The 16337-nt window shown below is 40.1% G+C and overlaps 1 protein-coding gene across 3 annotated transcripts; it reads right to left on the bottom strand.

The window, feature by feature from the left end:
• Positions 1-9430: 9430 nt before the first annotated feature.
• Positions 9431-15920, bottom strand: sptssb (serine palmitoyltransferase, small subunit B). Of its 3 annotated transcripts, XM_048162008.1 has the most exons (3): positions 15745-15920; positions 9861-10092; positions 9431-9757 (listed from the first exon to the last, which is right to left on the bottom strand). In XM_048162008.1, exons 2-3 carry the CDS (start codon positions 10059-10061, stop codon positions 9734-9736), a joined length of 225 nt encoding a protein of 74 aa, XP_048017965.1. In that variant the 5' UTR covers positions 10062-10092; positions 15745-15920; the 3' UTR covers positions 9431-9733. The 3 variants fall into 3 exon arrangements, with proteins under 3 accessions (XP_048017965.1, XP_048017964.1, XP_048017963.1); XM_048162007.1 differs by having other exon boundaries at positions 9431-10089; positions 15745-15909; XM_048162006.1 differs by having other exon boundaries at positions 9431-10092; positions 15745-15905.
• Between the last annotated feature and the right edge of the window lie 417 nt (positions 15921-16337).

Genomic DNA, 16337 nt, shown 5'->3' with positions numbered 1-16337 from the left:
GCCAGTGAGAAGCAGGTGGCCAGAGCGAGTGGCCAGAGCGGGCGGCCAGGGTGGAGCAGGCAAACAGGGTGGAGCAGGTGACCAGGGCGGAGCAGGCAGAGAGGGCAGCCAGGGTGGAGCAGGTGATCATGGTGGAGTGGGCAGCCAGAGCAGGTGACAAAGGCAGAGCGTGCAGCCAGTGTGGAGCAGGCAGAATAGGTGGCCAGTGAGAAGCAGGTGGCCAGAGCGAGTGGCCAGAGCGGGCGGCCAGGGTGGAGCAGGCAGAGTGGGCGGAAAGGGTGGAGCAGGTGACCAGGGTGGAGTGGGCAGCCAGAGCAGGTGACCAAGGCAGAGTGGGCGGCCAGGGTGGATCAGGCTAACAGGGTGGAGCGGGTGACCAGGGTGGAGCAGGCTAACAGGGTGGAGCGGGTGACCAGGGTGGAGCAGGCTAACAGGGTGGAGCAGGTGACCAGGGTAGAGCGGGCGGTCAGGGTGGAGCGGACGAACAGGGCAGAGCGGGCGGCCAGGGTGGAGCAGGAAGAGCGGGCGGGTGGAGCAGGCGAGCAGGGCGGGCGAACAGGGTGGAGCAGGCAGAGTAGGTGGCCAGTGTGAAGCAGGTGGCCAGAGTGGGCGGCCAGGGTGGAGCAGGCAAACAGGGTGGAGCAGGTGACCAGGGCGGAGCAGGCAGAGAGGGCAGCCAGGGTGGAGCAGGTGATCATGGTGGAGTGGGCAGCCAGAGCAGGTGACAAAGGCAGAGCGTGCAGCCAGTGTGGAGCAGGCAGAATAGGTGGCCAGTGAGAAGCAGGTGGCCAGAGCGAGTGGCCAGAGCGGGCGGCCAGGGTGGAGCAGGCAAACAGGGTGGAGCAGGTGACCAGGGCGGAGCAGGCAGAGAGGGCAGCCAGGGTGGAGCAGGTGATCATGGTGGAGTGGGCAGCCAGAGCAGGTGACAAAGGCAGAGCGTGCAGCCAGTGTGGAGCAGGCAGAATAGGTGGCCAGTGAGAAGCAGGTGGCCAGAGCGAGTGGCCAGAGCGGGCGGCCAGGGTGGAGCAGGCAGAGTGGGCGGAAAGGGTGGAGCAGGTGACCAGGGTGGAGTGGGCAGCCAGAGCAGGTGACCAAGGCAGAGTGGGCGGCCAGGGTGGAGCAGGTGACCAGGGCAGAGCGGGCAGCCAGGGTGGAGCAGGTGACCAGGGCAGAAAGGGAGGAGCAGGTATCCAGGGCAGAGTGGGCTGCCAGGGTGAAACAGGTGACCAGGACAGAGTTCAGTAATGGCCTCTGTGGTCATAACAGTGCATGAAGGGAGTTCAGGGAAGATCTCCGCGGTCATTTCCGGGCAAACAGAAAGTTAAGGGTCGGCCTTCGTGGCCATAACATAGCTGTCAGGTAACAGTGAATTCAGAAACTGTCTCCGTAGCCATAACAGAGGTGTCAGGGAAAACAGTTCAGAGGAGAATGCTGCCACCGCCTTGGGAGCTTGGGAGAAACAGGCGACGTGTGTGCAGCCCAAACAAAAATGGCAACTGCCATCACAGGGAGTGCAAAAGCTGCTGAGCTTGAGAGTGCTGAACTAGGCATGCCAACTGCTCGTGCTGTAGATGGATCCGCCACACTAGACATCAGTCTTGAACGCCTTGTGCCTGCCATTGTAGCTTCGGGTGTGGGGGACGTGCTTTAATGCAGCAAGGAAAGAGTTCAGGACAGAGTAGGAGAGCAGCAGTATGCAAACTGAGCAGCAGCTGCTATTAGTTTGGCTGATTGGTCAGGAGGTATTTAAAAAATTAACTTAAATTATACTCACCTTGTAACCATGTTTTTATTTACTCTAGCCTGGTGGAGACTGAGACACAGCCTAGAGACATAAAGGAGCAACTGTGTCTAAAGTGCTAGAAAAGAGAGAGTCCATAGTTTCTGTTGCAACATTAAGTTGCACTCCCCAGTTGACATTAGGAAACTGGTTACATCAAAGGGATGCCATGGGCCACATAACATGCAAAACATGCCACAGGAAAGACTAGACTCTATAGGATTGAATTCTCTCCCTTTAAACAATGGACAAACTTTTGTGTACATTCACCTGCGTTCTGTGTTCACTTCTTTGTGTTTGTTTCTGTTCTCGTGACCTAGTTTTCAAGTCTGTGTCTTTCTCATGCAGGTCACCTGTTGCTAATTAATTAGCTCATTAGTTCCCTCATTTGTTCTATTTATATATTCGCTGTTTGATTCAGTTCTTTGTCAGGTCTCGTCATTGTTAGTGGATGTGTTTGCGTGTTCTCCTTGTGTTTCTCTGACATGGATTTATTAAAGACCGTGATTCTGAATTCTCCTGCGTCGTGAGCTCTTAATAGCATCCACAGCGCGACACAGCCTCTAATACTGATAGTACTGTAAGAAAGTTATTTTCCACGGCCAGGATAAGAACGATTGATAGATGATTACACTGAATGTTAGCTGGATGAACAGATGATTGTAATCATACCAACAGATGATAATTAATCATAATCAATTATATATATTTCCCTTTAAGCTGATTGTGACATTTTATTCTAAATGATCTTTGTTTTTGGTAATTCAGGGAACAGATACACGTCTTTGTAGTGGGATGTGTGTGGAACTGATTTATGTGACTTCTGTGACGTCTGTTTGCTCACCTCTGAAGACGTTGACAGCTGTGACTCAGCTGCAGTGAAGCATGTTCTCATGTCAGATATGGATTTTTATTAACCAGGTTTTAGTTTATTGTGGTCGGATAATGCCACTCCCTACACATTCAAATTCCTTCTCTGCAGGACATAATGAATTGTCGAGATTTATCTTATGCAACAAACACCTTTGTTTGATGGATTTTACAGGGTTATTTATCACACTGAGAACATGTAATTGATAACTATTACATCTGTTCACCAGTCTGCTACAATCTGAAAGTTTGTAGCTTAATTTTTTAGCTTCTGGATTACTGTATGAAAGATGAGAATGATGAAGCACCTCAGATGAGTCTAAAATTTAATTCATCAAATGGAAAACAAAATTTAGTTATATACAGATAAATCTACCTGGTGGCCTTAAAGCACCTATTTGTTATTCTGGTCTGCTCCAAACCCTTCAGTGTTTTACTCATTAAACACATTCTTTCAAAGGTTTGCCTTGAGTCAACACTGAACGAGGAACAGAGTGGGTGGGAATGCTGTGTTTTTATTCCCTGTAGACGGTCAGATGAATAGAGTTCAGGGCACGTCTGAATTCAGCTCATTGTAATTTCATTTACAACAGGAAAGAACAGTACATTAGTGTTTGGGTCTGTTTAATCAAGTAGGGTTTATATTTGTTTAAAATCGTTCAGTGCAGCTGCTAATAATTTTTCAGATGAAAATAGCCTGTTCTCAGAGTCTTAGCAGTCGGCATCATTCGTCCTTCCGTGGCGGGGTTCTTCTTCTTGGAAAAGAAGGATGGCTCCTTGCTTCCCTTCATCAATTATCAAGGGCTCAGTGACATAACCTTTAAGAAGAGCTACCCCTGCCCCCTTTGAATATTAAGTGTTATGGTTCTGGCTGACAATGTTTTTTTGCTTGTCTGCAGCCACCAGACTGCTTTCGAAAAGTTACAGTCCCATATTACCTTTGCTCCTATCCTTGCTATGCCTGATCTGGTTTGACCGTTCATGGTAGAGAAGGATATCAGAGCGGTTCTTTCTGAAAATCCCCTCATGATTATAAGCACTCCTTCAATGGGGCCATTCCTCCAGACTGACCTGCCATCTGGGACCCCAGTCTCATTTCTGGAGGAAAATCTGTTGGTAGATTGGTGCTAGTCTGTCATCAGGATTCCACCCATAGCCCAACAACCAGATTGAGGATGCGAACCAGGATCTCAAGGGAATGGTCCAATGCTTGACCTCCTATAAGCCCTCTTCTTGGAGTTGGTGTAGGTTGAGTATGCTAAGAACTCCCTGCCAGTGTTGGTGACTAGGCTGTCTTTATACATGTGCAACCTTTGCAAGCAGCTATCACTCTGTAGCCCAAGACTGGTCACCCAATGAAGCTTAACAGGGTTGAGCTGGGTCAGTATCTGGATAGATCCTGGGAAAACTAGTTTGCTGCTGGAAGAGGTGTTAGCGAGGCACACCCTGTGGTCTGTGTGGGTCCTAACACCTTGGTACTGTTAACGGTGCCCTAGAATCAAAAATTGAATTTACCTCGGCATAGTTGAATAACAAGAGTTCAGTACATGGAAATGACATACATTGAGTTTCAAACTTCATTGTTTCCTCCTTCTTATATAAATCTCATCTCAAATCTCAACATAACACAGACTGTTACGTAACAGTCGGGATCATTAATATGTACGCCCCCAATATTTGCATATGCCAGCTCATGTTCAAGGCATTACACAAGGGCAGCCAGTATTAACGTCTGGATCTGTGCACAGCTGAATCATCAGACTAGGTAAGCAAGCAAGAACAACAGCGAAAAATGGCAGATGGAGCGATAATAACTGACATGATCCATGATAACATGATATTTTTAGTGATATTTGTAAATTGTCTTTCTAAATGTTTTGTTAGCATGTTGCTAATGTACTGTTAAATGTGGTTAAAGTTACCATCGTTTATTACTGTATTCACGGAGACAAGAGCCGTCGCTATTTTCATTTTTAAACACTTGCAGTCTGTATAATTCATAAACACAACTTCATTCTTTATAAATCTCTCCAACAGTGTGTAATGTTAGCTTTAGCCACGGAGCACTATCAAACTCATTCAGAATCAAATGTAAACATCCAAATAAATACAATACTCACATGATCCGATGTATGCATGCAGTATGCATGATGAACATCTTGTAAAGATCCCTTTGAGGGTTATATTAGCTGTGTGAACTTTGTTTATGTACTGTATTATAGTCGAGAGCTCGGGAGGGCACGGAGTGCGAGATTTAAAGGGGCCGCAGCCTGAATCGGTGCATAGTTAATGATGCCCCAAAATAGGCAGTTAAAAAAAGTAATTAAAAAAAATCTATGGGGTATTTTGAGCTGAAACTTCACAGACACATTCAGGGACACCTTAGACTTATATTACATCTTTTGAAAAGACGTTCTACGGCACCTTTAAAAAAAAAGCATCATCCTTCGAATGAGATGTTAAACCGAGGTCCTGACTGTCTGTGGTCATTAAAAATCCCAGGATGTCTTTTGGAAAGAGAAGGGGTGTAGCCCCGGCATCCTTGCCAAACTTGTCCATTAGCCTCTGTCCATCATCATGGCCTCCTAATCATCCCCATATACTGATTGGTTTCCTCTCCACCAATCAGCTGGTGTGTGGTGGGCGTTCTGGCACAATATCGGCCCTGTTTACACCTGGTATTAAGATGCATTTTGGTAGATCAGATCACATGTAGACAACGCTAAATACAGGTGTAAACAGGGTGTAAAAAGTTTTGAGCTTGTCCACTTTTCAAGCAGAAATCAGGACAGAAGTGGTTGAATGTGGACAAAAGAGACCGATTAAAACACCACGTGCCGTTATCACACATCTGATTTTGCTTTTGTCATTTTGGGTTTTAAAGTGTAGACTGATGTGAAATAATGTAAGCATTTTAGCATATGGTTACAACATAACAAAATATGAAAAATGAAAGCGGTCTGAATGCACTATATGTCCAAGCACAGTGAGAAAGAATTATATTCAGCAAACATAGGCTGTTCTCTGTGTTATTTCATTAGTCATTTAACAATGTGAAGCCTAGAACAAACACTATTATCCTGGATAACAATATAGGCTGTTAATGTCTCCCTGCTGAGGGATGTGGCAGCGCCCACCGTCTCCATCTGATTCGTCAGCGACTATATAAATTGCAATATAAAATGCTCAGTGAGATGCCATAATCAGATCATAAGGTCATAAAGTCATAAGCAACACATGCAATGTTCAGGTTGCTAGTCTTGTGTTGAGGGCTGAAATCATCAGTTAACAATTCACTAAAATAGTCTTTCAGTCTTGTTCAGGTCAATTTATTTGTATAGCACTTTTCACAACACTGTTTATATTGTTAATGTATATCTCAATGCCAAACATTGAGCAGTTTGGAGCTGGGCGATAGGATAATTTTACATTTGATGACAATTTGCTATTAGTATATTTTGCTTTATGTATATGTATACGGACAAAGTTGGATATATGTATAATTGTTGTTAAAGTTAGTAGTCTATTTTGCAGTGATAATGCATTATAACGTACATTATGAATAACTTTAGTAATGCATTATCCATAAAGGCTTTAAGTAAAGTGTTACCATTATTGTATTATTATCTATCATCGTTTTGTTATTAATCATGCTTTTTGTGAAAGCTTACATGTGTTATGACACCAGCTCTGTTAGAAAAAGACTATTGCAACATCCTAGAAGAAACGCAGATGCAGGTGTAGAAGTAGAGAAGTGAAGAAGGAAAGAACAGTTAAAGAGAAGAGAGAAAACTGATTAGTAGTAATAGTCATTCTCTGCTGCCTGTCCTCAAACGTTACCAGTAATTCATCCTCAGTTTAACACAAAGGTGTTGGTGGATATATGATATTTGCTGATTCACACAGTGAAGATCTCGCTGCAAAAAGAAAAGCGTGTCCTAGAATGCCTTGGAGAGAGTTCAGATCCGGCTGTCAGGTGTGCTGGAGTCTTTAGAAAGCCAGGTGGGAAAACCGGATTGTTGGAGTGATATTAGATAAGCCTTCAGGGCACCCATAACGTTAGACTTGGAAAACCAGTTTGGCTCCTTCCATGCTTTACTATTATAAATATATATAAACAAATGCCCCCTTTTTTGCCAAGGAAGTTTTACATCGTAAAAGTATTACAGGGACGGATATTTTGTGAAATTTGTTTATTCCTGAAAAATACATACTGATATAAAATGTGTCACTCAACACTATTTCATTGTCATTATTTCAGAGACATGTTAAGACATCACATTGACACAATACAGTTAAGAATACAAAAACGTCACTTAAAGTTAACTAGTGAACATATAGTATCAAAATAAGACACAAATTAAGTAAAAATGTATTTTGGTAACTGAAGGCATAATTAGGCATAATTTTTCTGTGCTAGATTTAAGGATAAGTAGGTGGGATGAATTTAAACATGGTAATATGTGTTTTTAAGCAGAGCTGAGAGAACAACATTCTTATGTGCTGCTGAAAACATTAACCGCTCACACTTTATATTATAGGATTAGTTCACTTTCAAATAAAATTTTCCTGATAATTTACTCACCCCCATTTCATCCAATATTGTGATACGGAAAAAAACCTAAACTGGCGCCGCGTTCATTCCGTAAGTAGAATAGGGAAGGCGTAGGACATACAGCGTAAACTTTCTGAAGAATACGGAAAATGGAAGCACGTGCGAGGTGATCATTTGTGTTTATAAAGCATATACAAATGCGAAAATAACCAATCGTTCCGCTAGATAAGACCCTTATTCCTCGTCTGGTGTCGTTTAAAGCCCTTTGAAGCTGCACTGAAACTGACATTTGGACCTTCAACTGTTTGGAGGCCAGTGAAGTCCACTATATGGAGAAAAATCCTGGAATGATTTCATCAAAAACCTTCATTTCTTTTCCACTGAAGAAAGACATGAACATCTTGGATGACATGAGGGTGAGTAAATTATCAGGAAATTTTATTTGAAAGTGAACTAATCCTTTAAGGCCCCATTGACACTAACAATCTCCATCTACACAACATGGCCGAAAACACATGACTGATCATGCACACTGGGCATGAGCGTACAAGTGTAAACAGTTGCCTCTTGTGCATGTAGGCAGCTGCGGTATTAAAAAACTGCAGAGTTAAAGGGTTAGTTCACCCAAAAATGAAAATTCAGTCATTAATTACTCTCCCTCATGTCGTTCCACACCTGTAAGACCTTCATTAATCTTCAGAACACAAATTAAGATATTTTTGATGAAATCCGATGGCTCAGTGAGGCCTCTATTGACAGCAAGATAATTAACACTTTCAGATGCACAGAAAGATAGTTCATGTGACTACAGTGGTTCAACTTTAATGTTATGAAGCGACAAGAATACTTTTTGTGCGCCAAAAAACAAAATAACGATAGGGCGATTTCAAAACACTGCTTTAGGAAGCTTTGAAGCTTTACGAATCTTTTGTTTTGAATTCAGAGTGCCTAAGTCACGTGATTTCAGTAAATGAGGCTTTGTTACATCATAATTGTTTCTAAATTTCAATGGTTCACCACTGGGGGGCGTGACTTTGGCAGTTTGATACATGCTCTGAACCACTGATTTGAAACAAAAGATTCTTAAAACTACATGAAGCAGTGTTTTGAAATCACTAGATATTGTTGAATAAAGTTGTTTTTTTTGGCACACAGAAAGTATTCTCGTCGCTTCATAACATTAAGGTTGAACCACTGCAGTCACATGATCTGTTTTAAATATGTCTTTAGTTGCTTTCTGTGCATCTGAAAGTGTTAATTATCTTGCTGTCAATAGAGGCCTCACTGAGTCATCGGATTTCATCAAAAATATCTTAATTTGTGTTCTGAAGATTAACAAAGGTCTTACGGGTGTGGAACGACATGAGGGTGAATAATAAATGACATTATTTTCATTTTTGGGTGAACTAACCCTTTAACTGCACAATAGCTTCTAAAAATGACAACAAAGCCAGCAAAGATTGCAGTTCAGTCTCCATGTTATTGTTTACACGTTCGTCAAGGATATTCGGAGTGAATGTGAGCAGCCATGCCATCGTTTTCAAAAGTCTCCATTATCCAGGCGTAACTGTAGCAAAACTTTTGTTTTTTAAATCTAAAACGCACTAGTGTAAACGGGGCCTAAGTGTCTTTCACTACTATGTACTAACATTTAAATGGATCATCTGATATGTTGCACTCATTTTTACAATACCTGCATGAAGTTACAGCTGTAATTAATTTCTGTAATTACATCTACTGTTGACCTTCCCTTAAACCTTAACCCTTAAACTTACCAAACATGTCCTAACCTTAATACGTGTTTTGCAATACATCAACACAATAAGCACATTTTACCTAACATTTTTTTTTTTTACCTCAGTACATAGTAGTTAAAGACACCTAATATAAACTGTAACTTATTAACCAAAAGTATTTAATAAATGATCGTTCAAGTGCCTATAAATGTGTGAATGCCGGTTATTCCAGACCTGCGGGCCACAGATTCCATGCAAACATTAATGTGCATATCATGCATTTCTGCATCAGCGGCAGAGACTGTAGAAATGATGGAAGACAATCCCACCACCAGAGCAAAGGACTGATCAACACAAGAGTGCACTAATGCCCTCCACTGATTCCTGATCAAGTGCATTTAAAAATAAACCTGCATATACCTTCATGTAAAGCATTCACATTGCATAGGTGATTACAAAATTTTCAGAATATAAAATATGCAATAATAAATGTTTTTTTTTGGGGGGGGGTTGGGGGATTCAACAACATTTAATTTGCACTGGGGCAAATAATCTCAGTCCAATCAGGGACGCCAAATATAGAGTCAAAATGATGATTTCCATATTATATCATAAACATTAATCGCAAAGTAGGGCCAAAGTGTCCTTATGTGGCGGGTGATATCATGCAAAGCCTCAGTACTGGCAATCCATCCAAAACTTTGCATACATTATTCTCATGACGGGGCAGGAGTCCAGGAATCCGATACGGAAGACTCGAAGGCGTTGAACATGGCTTTAGCCAACACCTTCTCATTTCATCTGGCTTGTTTGTTCCTGAGTAGAAAAATAAACAAGAGTGACACAGCAGATCAATGAAAAGGTCTTTCCTTCATCTTTGGTTCATGAGGGCCACTGTGCTCTCCGGTTGCCCTCGCACCAGCTCAAAGAAGAACTCCAGCGCCAGCCGCACGTGAATCGGCACAAACACATAGGAGGTGTAAATGACCATGGCCACCATAGTAAAGAGGACCGTGTTGAAGATGGACTGTTCCCACGGCTCCAGCACATAGATGCCTGTGATCAGCAGGTACTGGTAGTACAACCAGCCCATATACTCTCTCATACTCTTCATATCCATGCGGAGGGCCACACAGCCTCGCTATGAGCTGCTGGGGGAAGACAACAGGGTGAGGTGCTTCCTTACACACTGACGGAGCACAATGGACACACAACAACAGATCAAATGATGCATGATAATGCTGGCCTGTGTCTTTAAAGGGCCTATCAAATAACGCCACAGGAATGTATGGCTCCGCGGCGCTGGATTTGGTGACGTGTGTATTCCATTGTTAATTTTTGGGACTGTAATGTGATACTATTGATAACAATTTCATCATGTGAAACCAAATAAACATGAATGATACACACTGGCGTTTTAATAACTACCTCTGTGATTCTCATGTCCAGTAATGACAGCTGGGCAGATGTGAGCATGAGATCTGACAGATATGGGCCGTTCTGCAGAACTGATGCAAACTGCTGTCCCACAACCAAAAATATCTATTAATATCTAAAATTATCTAAAAAACACATTTAGAAGTATTCAGATTTTAGATGTTTATTAAGATTCTACTATTATCTATTGAATCCAACAATATTTAAAACATCAGTAAGCTTAATATATAAAAAATCATAATTTATTGGGTACTTTCAATTTAGAGGTGGCTGTCCCAAACCCCTACATTTTTTTGAAAATGATACTGAAATTATTTTTGCATTTTTTTTCATTGTTGTTTTTAAAAATATATTTTTGTTTTTTGTTTTTAAAGTGAAGTTTAAAAATATATATATTTTTAAATCATGAAACTTTATGTAAAAAAAAAAGTGTCCCGCATGTTCATGTCACTACCGAAACAGTGTGTGTTTGAGTCCATTGTCTGAGACTGATGTTAAAGGGTTAGTTCACCCAAAAAATGAAAATTGTGTCATTAATGACTCACTCTCATGTCGTTCCAAACCCGTAAGACCTTCATTCATCTTCAGAACACATCAGTGGGTCAGTTAGAATTTTTTGAAGCATCAAAAATAACAAAAACTACGACTTTATTCAGCATTTTCTTCTCTTCCGGAATCCTTTCAATTGAATTGATTCCATTGAATTGATTCCATTGAATTGATTCTATTGAACTGATTCCATTGAATCCTTTCATCTGTTGGCGTTGGTAATGCACTTTTACGTCGCCGTGGTTGTTTTTGGCGATTAGGACATCCGCGACATGCACACTTACGCACCATTTAAAAAAATATAGCAATACCAAAATACAAACAATGTAGAATAGCTTGAATACAGCGTGCGTCTCCCTCAGACTGTAAACGAAGCTCGGGCGCACCGGATAACACGTCAGCAGCGTCTTACATCAGCAGCGTCACTGCGGAGTCGTGAACCACACTCCGGAGCAGAAGGGGGCGGTAATGCACCAATAAGCTGGATGCCAACCGCCGTAAAACAGGAAAGAAGAAGATGCGGAGTCGTGAATGCAGATTGACAACAGAAGAGAATACAATGCTGAATAAAGTCGCAGTTTTTGTTATTTTTGGACCAAAATGTATTTTCGATGCTTCAAAATGTCGCGGATGTCCTAATCGCCAAAAACAACCACGGCGACGTAAAAGTGCATTACCAACGCCAACAGATGAAAGGATTCAATGGAATCAATTCAATGGAATCAGTTCAATGGAATCAGTTCAATGGAATCAATTCAATGGAATCAGTTCAATGGAATCAATTCAATGGAATCAGTTCAATGGAATCAGTTCAATGGAATCAATTCAATGGAAAGGATTCCGGAAGAGAATTCAATGCTGAATAAAGTCGTAGTTTTTGTTATTTTTGGACCAAAATGTATTTTCGATGCTTCAAAAACTTCTAACTGACCCACTGATGTCACATGTACTACTTTGATGATGTTTTTATCACCTTTCTGGACATGGACAGTATACCGTACATACATTTTAATTGGAGGGACAGAAAGCTCTCGGACTAAATCTAAAATATCTTAAACTGTGTTCCGAAGATGAACGGAGGTCTTACGGGTGTGGATCAACATGAGGGTGAGTCAATAATGACATAATTTTCATTTTTGGGTGAACTAACACTTTAACACACTTCTACATTTCTGATCAGGAAATATTCCTCTCATCGCCTCTCTTTTATAGTAGATAGATCATCATTCTTAAATTAAGTTAAATGTGTTCAAAAGTCTTAAAATCTGTGTGCAACTTTAAGGAACTGCCAAACACCTTTTTCTGCAATTAAACAAACTTTTTTGGGTGCTATTCCATAAAATTTAGTTTTTACGTGTGTTCAACTGTTCAGAACTGTGCTAGTAATAAATAAAATATCTAAAATTATCTAAAAAACACATTTAGAAGTATTCAGATTTTAGATGTTTATTAAGATTCTACTATTATCTATTGAATCCAACAATATTTAAAACATCAGTAAGCTTAATATATAAAAAATCATAATTTATTGGGTACTTTCAATTTAGAGGTGGCTGTCCCAAACCCCTACATTTTTTTGAAAATGATACTGAAATTATTTTTGCATTTTTTTTCATTGTTGTTTTTAAAAATATATTTTTGTTTTTTGTTTTTAAAGTGAAGTTTAAAAATATATATATTTTTAAATCATGAAACTTTATGTAAAAAAAAAAGTGTCCCGCATGTTCATGTCACTACCGAAACAGTGTGTGTTTGAGTCCATTGTCTGAGACTGATGTTAAAGGGTTAGTTCACCCAAAAAATGAAAATTGTGTCATTAATGACTCACTCTCATGTCGTTCCAAACCCGTAAGACCTTCGTTCATCTTCAGAACACATCAGTGGGTCAGTTAGAATTTTTTGAAGCATCAAAAATAACAAAAACTACGACTTTATTCAGCATTTTCTTCTCTTCCGGAATCCTTTCAATTGAATTGATTCCATTGAATTGATTCCATTGAATTGATTCTATTGAACTGATTCCATTGAATCCTTTCATCTGTTGCCGTTGGTAATGCACTTTTACGTCGCCGTGGTTGTTTTTGGCGATTAGGACATCCGCGACATGCACACTTACGCACCATTTAAAAAAATATAGCAATACCAAAATACAAACAATGTAGAATAGCTTGAATACAGCGTGCGTCTCCCTCAGACTGGAAACGAAGCTCGGGCGCACCGGATAACACGTCAGCAGCGTCTTACATCAGCAGCGTCACTGCGGAGTCGTGAACCACACTCCGGAGCAGAAGGGGGCGGTAATGCACCAATAAGCTGGATGCCAACCGCCGTAAAACAGGAAAGAAGAAGATGCGGAGTCGTGAATGCAGATTGACAACAGAAGAGAATACAATGCTGAATAAAGTCGCAGTTTTTGTTATTTTTGGACCAAAATGTATTTTCGATGCTTCAAAATGTCGCGGATGTCCTAATCGCCAAAAACAACCACGGCGACGTAAAAGTGCATTACCAACGCCGACAGATGAAAGGATTCAATGGAATCAATTCAATGGAATCAATTCAATGGAATCAATTCAATGGAATCAGTTCAATGGAATCAGTTCAATGGAATCAATTCAATGGAAAGGATTCCGGAAGAGAATTCAATGCTGAATAAAGTCGTAGTTTTTGTTATTTTTGGACCAAAATGTATTTTCGATGCTTCAAAAACTTCTAACTGATGTCACATGTACTACTTTGATGATGTTTTTATCACCTTTCTGGACATGGACAGTATACCGTACATACATTTTAATTGGAGGGACAGAAAGCTCTCGGACTAAATCTAAAATATCTTAAACTGTGTTCCGAAGATGAACGGAGGTCTTACGGGTGTGGATCAACATGAGGGTGAGTCAATAATGACATAATTTTCATTTTTGGGTGAACTAACACTTTAACACACTTCTACATTTCTGATCAGGAAATATTCCTCTCATCGCCTCTCTTTTATAGTAGATAGATCATCATTCTTAAATTAAGTTAAATGTGTTCAAAAGTCTTAAAATCTGTGTGCAACTTTAAGGAACTGCCAAACACCTTTTTCTGCAATTAAACAAACTTTTTTGGGTGCTATTCCATAAAATTTAGTTTTTACGTGTGTTCAACTGTTCAGAACTGTGCTAGTAATAAATAAAATATCTAAAATTATCTAAAATCTAAAAATATCTAAAATATCTAAAATTGTCACTACCGAAACAGTCACAACCGAAACATGTCCTCATTGTTTCAGTAGTGACAAAAGGGAACATATAATCATTTTTTGGGTGGAAATAAACAAAATTTTACTACAGTCATGTAAATCATTAGTATATAGTATTAGTATTTGTAATGTGATGTGTCACTACCAACACATTACTGTCACTACCGAAACATGGGATGTTTTGTCAGAAATAAAGTATAAGATGTTATTATAGTGTTTGGTTCAATGTTTATTCAAACTAATAAATACTTCACTTTGAAATCAGTTTGATAAACTTTATGAGTTTTACAAAGAAAGATTGGATTCAAAATACAACAAATCTCAGAAATTACACTTGAAATATTGTTACAATTGTTATTGATTTACCTGTGAAAACTTTTTTTAAAAAGATAGCAAAAAAATATATTTACAAGGTAGATGTGAACAAAATCTTAATAAATCTTCTTATTAAATGATTTATTATTGTGTTTCGGTAGTGACAAATTTGAGGGGAGGAAAAATATTCCAGAACTTACAATATTTCCCAACTCTGAATTTGAACCAATTCTGTAGAATGGCCCTTATATTATTTAAATCAGTCTTTTGTGTTACCATATTAAATCATCAGAAGTTTATTGTTCCCTGGCAGTATTCACATCAGGGGTCACCTGACCTCTGTAAGGGAAACTGTGCGTGAAGAGAGTGCTATAGGATGAAACGAACCATGCTTCAGTGTGCTGAGTGATAATGTGAAGCTCAAGGGCAAGTAAAGGTAAACTCCAGCATGTGAAGCAGTAATGCCCCGAGGGAACAATCTGGAGCACGTCCCGCACACAGGTTCAACACGACTGATCGCTCACTAACTCGTGTCAGCAGCATGGAAAACATTCACACTCCTGCTCATAACATGGAAACTAATACAACAACTGGGTTGCCTTAAAATGTTATCATTATGGTCAATTATTAATCGCATAAAAAGACTATATAGTCTCACTGTATAAAGTGAAAGATTACAAATAACACCATGATTTTATTTTTTTACTCAGATCTATTCAGTCATATTCAGTCTTAAATAAAAGATGTTATTAGGATACCTGGTAAATCAATTTACAGGACTAGTATGCATGCATATTGAATATAATAAGTTTCATCTACAGTGTGAAGCCAAGATGACACAAAGAAACCATAAACAAAACTGACATTCCTTAACAACAGTCATCTGATGAGAACAATAACAGTAATGTCAACTTTAAAGCCATATCCAGGCAACAGCAGAAACATTAAACATCATTTCATCTGGACCCTTTTGATGCACTGCTTTTTACCAAAAAATGTGAACGCGCACACGTGTAATAACAGTTCAAACGTGCACGAGAGGAAAATACTCGCAACATTATCGTGTTAAGACTTATCTACGCCGTTATTAAACTTCTCTTTCAGACATAATCACTCTGTGTCATAGTTGTTGTTGCTGTGACTTGTAGCAATAGTTGTAATAATAGTTAATAACGCGTAATAACAGCATTAGAGTTTGTTTTCAAAAGCTGGATCATAAATGTGTTGTCAGGTGTGATGAGAGTCATGTAAAGTCACTCACCTCGGCGTAACGCTGCAGTGAGGAGTGTGTGTGTGTGTGTGTGTGTGTGTGATGATGATGTGACGGTCTCTGCAAAGCTGCTCTGCCAGTTAAACACACGCACCACTCCCACTTATCGTATTTACTCTCACCTGTGTGTGTGTGAGAGAGAGAGGGAGTGTAAAGGACTAGAATGGCAAACGCATTGTAATGCTGCTTGTCTTTTCCTCTCTCTCTCTCTCTCTCTCTCTCTCTGCGGTAATGATGCTGCAGCCGCAGTACGGTACTCTGTGACGTCACCTGCCGCATGGATGCTTTACAGCAGTAGGGCATCATATTCTAGTCACTAAGTCCCTAATGCTTATTAGTTTAATAAAACACTATTGAATTTTATGGAGAATTTCTGTACAGTGGGATTAAGGATGAGGATGTTTACACATTAACATGACTTTTCCTGGTCCAGCAATGTTTGAATGGAGTATGTTAATTGGTTATGGTTAATTAAAAACAGCAACAATAATTTATTGTAAATAAAGCTTTCTGCCATTAAACAGTGTTGTGTTTAAGTAGAGTTTGAACATCTCAAGTAATACCCCTTCAGACTGCTGCTTGTG

Source organism: Megalobrama amblycephala, linkage group LG16 (genome assembly GCF_018812025.1).
Source record: "Megalobrama amblycephala isolate DHTTF-2021 linkage group LG16, ASM1881202v1, whole genome shotgun sequence".
NCBI lineage: Eukaryota > Metazoa > Chordata > Actinopteri > Cypriniformes > Xenocyprididae > Megalobrama > Megalobrama amblycephala.
Note: the sequence above shows the minus strand (reverse complement) of the source record. Positions and strands in the feature narration are given on the sequence as shown.